Here is a 5436-nt window from a genome sequence, read left to right as displayed (position 1 = left end):
AGACAGACAGGTGAGGTGACCTCAGCAGCTGTCCTCTGTCCTGCTTTCATGTAGAAGATGAAGGCAGAGTCACAATTTCTGGAAGGCAGGCCATCCAAACGTCTCAAACTGTCAAAGAAACCAGGAAGAGACGAGTCCAGAGAGACGAGGTGGGCGGGGACACCACTGATACCTGGGTCCTACAGAGAGACGCACAGGTGAGACGGATGAGACGCATCTGAACGGGTTGATGCACTGTCCTTGTGTCCTCGGTACCTTCACACTGTCAGGTGTTAGCAGGCCCAGGTGGGACAGAAAGAGTCTCGCTGTCTGGAAGTGGGTGGCGGGAGGCGGCGGCCTGCAGGTCGTCATGTCGACCGAACGTCCGCTGACTACTGGCCGAGCCTCTATCTGCTGCTGCCTTCTTAATGCTGCTCGCAAACGCTCTAGCTGCTGCTGCACCTGTCAGAGAAGGATGTGGTTCACACCTGTCTTCACCTGACCCACATCTGGTAACATGTGTCTCACACCTGGTAACATGTACCCCACACTGTCTCACACCCGGTAACATGTGTCTCACACCTATCCCACATCTGTCTCACACCTGTTTCACACCTAGTATATTCTGTCTCACACTTAATTACACCTGGTAACCCTTGCCCCACATCTGTCTTACACTTGGTAACACCTGTCCCACACCTGGTGACACCAGACCCACACCTGAAGCAGAAACTGATGTCTAATGGCTGTTCCGTAAATGTCTGCAGGTTAGAAAATAAAATCATCACTCTGATCCGGGTGTTCTGGTTTTAGTCTGACTGGGTTCTGGTTCTTGTTGACCCAAGTTCTGGTTCTGGTCATCCCGGGTTCTTACCTGTTCTGTCGCGGTCTCATGCAGAGCTGGAACACTCCGATCTGCTTTAACTGGAGGAACTCTGTCCACGTTTTCGGGAAACAGCTGATTTTTGACAGGACTTCGTATCCCAGCATCCTCTTGGGCGGCCCGGCGCTGTTCTGGGATCAGAGGTTGCTGCATTTGATACACAAACAGGAGAGAAAAATCACTGATCTGGAGTATGTAAAGGATTCTTTGTTTCAATATTGTCTTGATTGTGTTTCTTAATCACAAGTAGTTATGTGTACTTTTTGTTTATTTTTATGTTTTTACTGATGTTCCTTAAATGTTTGTGCTGTAACAATGCAAATGTGCCCACTGTATAGGATTAATGAAGAACTGCATCGTAATCACCACCAGCAGACTGACTGTTCACACTGCTGAGCTGTAACACCAAGTCTGAGCCTCTGCCGACTTTAAGGTCATCTGTGTTTAAGGTGGTCAGCTGTGCTGGAAGGTTGCTACCTGGGTGTGTGCTCGTCCCTCCCTGGGCTGCAGGTGGAGCTGCAGAGTCCAGGTGTGACGTCCTGGCGGTCCTCTGATCAAAACTGTGAGTGATGGATGCAGAGCTGCACATATGATCAATATCATCAATTACTCCCAGGTCAAAGTATTACTATTGGCTACTCTAGTATGTGTTGAGTAATACAGTGTGTTCTGGATACTTGGTGTCCCAGGCCAGGCCCTGGTTCTGGGTATAAAGTCCGGACTCACCCTGCTCAGGTCCTGGTCCTTGTTCCAACATGGCCAGAATGACGGAGTTTTCAACCACAAAATACCTGAACTTCTTCAAGGTGCTGTCACTCAAAGCAGAGCAGCCAATCAGAGCCTCTTCACTCAGTGACCCGTCAACAAGCTGGAACGCCTCAGAAACCTGCATAACACTGAGGTACCAGCATGAAGAGACCAGAACCAGGTCAGACACTGTGAGAACCTCCAAACCAGGTCTGAACACAACTAATGTAGATCAGGTCAGAACCAGGTCTGTGACCACATATCCAAGTGTCCCAGATCTGATGTGAAAACATCAGATTCAAAGAACATTTTTAGAATAACAACATGGCGACTGAATGAAGAAGACTGTAGAAGGTGGGTGTGTTTGATTTGCTCACCAGCTTAGCGTGGCCTCAGCTGCATCCTTCACCCTGAGGGAGGCGGGGTTCAGTTCTTTCTCCTCTTTGTGTTTCACTTCCTTTTCCTGTCGGGACTTACTGCCTGAAATCCCCAATTCCACAATCTCCAGGACCTCCAGCAGACACTCCTGAAAACACACACGTAACACACACACACACAACACACGTCACCTGGAGGTCAGTTATCGGTAAGCTAGATACCTGGTGGTCAGCTACCTGGATGTCAGTTACCTGTGCGTTAGTTACAGGTATGTCAGTTACCTGTATGTCAGTTACCTGGTGGTCAGTCACCTGGTGGTCAGTTACCTGTATGTCAGTTACCTGGATGTCAATCACCTGTATGTCAGTTACCTGGTGGTCAGTTACCTGGTGGTCAGCGACCTGTATGTCAGTTACCTGGGGGTAAGTTACCTGTACATTAGTTACCTGGTGGTCAGTTACCTGTTGGTCAGTTACCTGTACATTAGTTACCTGGTGGTCGAGCAGGGTGGGGTGCTGAGTCAACCAGACGTTCAGACAGTAGAAAGCGGCGACGATGATGGAGTGTAGATCTCTGGAGTGAAGCGGCGGTGGACGACTGCACTGAAACACGATGTAGGTGCAGATGGAGCTGACCGCCCGCCTCCTCTCCACCTCCTCCACCTGCACCAGCACCTGCAGGGCGACAGCACAGCGTCACAGGGAGCTGAGAAGAAGAGAGACAACGTTTGATCCGTGTTTGTGTGTGCATCTCCACCTTGGCCAGTCCTCCCAGTACTTCCAGTGCTGACAGACAAACTGCTGAGTCATTCCTCCACTGAGACGTCAGACGCTTAGTCAGCAAACGCACAAACTGAACCCACAGAACTGCCACTGGATCTGACTGGACAGCTAATTACCATGGCAGCACACACACACACACACACACACACACACACAGTTACAGTCAGATTGTCATGACACGATGGATCAATAATACAGAATCAATACGATTCTATTAAAGAGTTAATTAAAAGCTAATCATCAGTAACTACTTGATCCTCTGGTCCATCTGCTCCCACTGGTTCCACTGGTTCCACTGGTTCCACTGGTTCCCCCAGGCCGTCTGGGTCTGCTTGCTCCACCATGCTGGGACTCAGCGTCCTGCAAACACAGATGGAATCAATGCATCAGTGTAAAGTGCTGTTAGCGCCCCCTGTATCCTTCTGAAGTAACTTCTCAAAGAACTGGGGAAAGAAATCAGAAGAGTTGGTCGTGTATTTAAATTGAACATCGTCGTCAGAGGTCACAAATGACTTCCTCAAATCATCACTCGTTCAGAGCACCTTCTCGTCAACCATCTCTGATTTGTCAGAAGTTTTTAAAGCACAAAATATAGATAGTTATAAAACTATTAGATCGGTATATCAAATCTCATTCCGATTTCAGGGAGTCAAGGCAGATGTGAGTAGAATCAGAAACTTCACCTGCTGAGTTGATCCTGCAGCCTCGAACAGAGCCGAGTCCTGAACCACAGTCAGCATCGCCGCTGCAGGAACCAGATCAGAACTCGCTAAAACTCATGAAAACACAGGAAGCAGCCAGACAGTGGCGAAGCAGGAACCAGGGTCACGAGCTGACCTGGGTGAGAGGATAACTAAGGACCGGGAACTCACCCAGGATGAGCTGCATGTTGCATGTGTCCGTCTCTGTCTGCAGAGCTCCAATCAGAACACTGATGAGGCGGGGCTTCAGGGACAGAAAGCTACCTGCCGTGACAGCATCATCACTGAACTGTCCATGTAGTAAGACCTGAGCACACACAGACGAGTGTTACTGGGACTGTGGTCCATGTCTGTACAGGTGGGTACAGTGAGTCTCTGCAGGTGTTTTCTATCCAGGTGGGTAGGAGGTTACCTCTGATTGGAGGGATCCAAACTGCAGAGGAAGGGGCAGCAGGGACAGCAAGATGAGGATGGAAGCTCGCCTTAAATCCACCAGACTCACTAATCCTTTAAACTTCAGCAGCTCTCTGGGAAACAGACACAGACGGTGACAGAGAGTTACCTGGAGAGATCAGGTGTCTCCAGACTTCCAGAACACATTCCGTTTAGAAGTGCAGGTACAACACACGGTGACGTGTACATGTTGTGCCGTTCTTAGTTTCTGTGAGAATGAACACCACAGAAGAACAGACTTCACCTGCACCAGAGTTACCTCAGCATAACACCATGCACCAGGTGTCATGGACTCGGAGTCAGAGGTCTTGAACAAGATCTAGAAAGTCTTGGACTTGGATAGGAGTGTGAGGTCTTGGACAAGTATTCAGAGGTCATGTTCCATTTTTACAGAAGTAATATTTCCAGTAATGGTACTACTATTCACATTGATTGCAGTATTTGTAGTACTCGTACTTGTCAAGCAGCACCTTCTCCAAAGCGGAGATGAAGACCGGGAGCAACAGGTTCACTCCTCTTAAGTCACAACAGAACAAACAGGTGGAGTTCAGCAGGATGGAGGCCAGAACAGGAGGATACGCCTCGTCTGACATCTGGAGAGCCTGCAGGAGAACCAGGTAGAACCTGACAGAGGAAGACAGGGAGGATCGCAACCATTAAACAGTTCATAGACAGGTGAATAGACAGGTACATGGAATGGTGGGCACACCAGTAATGAGACAGATACCTGGACAGGTATACAGATAGGATATCCTCAGCAGTCTTCTTAGAGGTAAAGATCCTACAAAGTGTCCCACAGGCCTCAGCTTGACCTTCTGCCCACCTTTCTGACATCACAGTGACATCACACTGTCCAGCTAGAGAGAACACAGTTTTCAGGTGCAAAAGGTGTGCAGGTGCTTCGCAGGAACATTACGCAAGTGGTGTGAAGGCGTATGAGTGGATTGTTGAGGTGGTGGTCGGAGGGCAGGATGGCAGCCAGGCCTCTGTCAGTCTGCCCCAGGGCAACTGTGGCTCCAACCGTCGCTGCCACCACCAGATGGATGTGTGTGAATGAATAACTGACAGTGTGAAGCGTCTTTGAGTGTCTATAAGCGCTGTATAAATCTGATCTATTGTTATTATTATTACCAGGAATGTAGTAACCTGGTACAATCTGTGTAGTACACTGTGTAGAATGTGTAGTACTGGCTACAGCATACTATTATACAGTACAAAAACTACTAACCAGAAAGACCAGAGTCTCTGCTCATGAGAGCAGCATCAAACAGCCAGCTGCCGAACAGGTGTAAGAGGGAGTCCATGTTACACCTGAGGGGGGAGGGGGAGGGTCGGGGGGATGAGCACAGAGTGGGAGAAGAGGAGGGAGGTCGGGAGGAAGACTTTACCTGTAGGGGGGTTGAAGATGTCTGAGAGAGAGAGAAGGCGACAAGTCACACATGGTTTTAAAAAACAAAACATGCAAAATGTAAATAATCGTTTATGAGAAAAGTACCAGGACAGGTAAAGAGAT

The 5436-nt window shown here is 48.9% G+C and overlaps 1 protein-coding gene across 1 annotated transcript; it reads right to left on the bottom strand.

Moving 5' to 3' along the window:
• Positions 1-8: 8 nt before the first annotated feature.
• Positions 9-5332, bottom strand: LOC103376327 (ral GTPase-activating protein subunit beta-like; the record flags this gene model as incomplete). The annotated part of the gene is made up of 15 exons (XM_008306700.1): positions 9-179; positions 256-441; positions 854-1009; positions 1340-1443; positions 1589-1758; positions 1987-2135; positions 2479-2661; positions 2744-2877; positions 3021-3129; positions 3453-3514; positions 3642-3777; positions 3883-3997; positions 4380-4547; positions 4651-4780; positions 5161-5332. Coding segments are annotated over 15 exons (2145 nt in total), but the record flags the coding sequence as incomplete, so codon positions are not given.
• Between the last annotated feature and the right edge of the window lie 104 nt (positions 5333-5436).

The sequence above is a fragment of the Stegastes partitus genome, unplaced genomic scaffold (assembly GCF_000690725.1).
Source record: "Stegastes partitus isolate 25-593 unplaced genomic scaffold, Stegastes_partitus-1.0.2 Scaffold3867, whole genome shotgun sequence".
Taxonomy (NCBI): domain Eukaryota; kingdom Metazoa; phylum Chordata; class Actinopteri; family Pomacentridae; genus Stegastes; species Stegastes partitus.
Note: the sequence above shows the minus strand (reverse complement) of the source record. Positions and strands in the feature narration are given on the sequence as shown.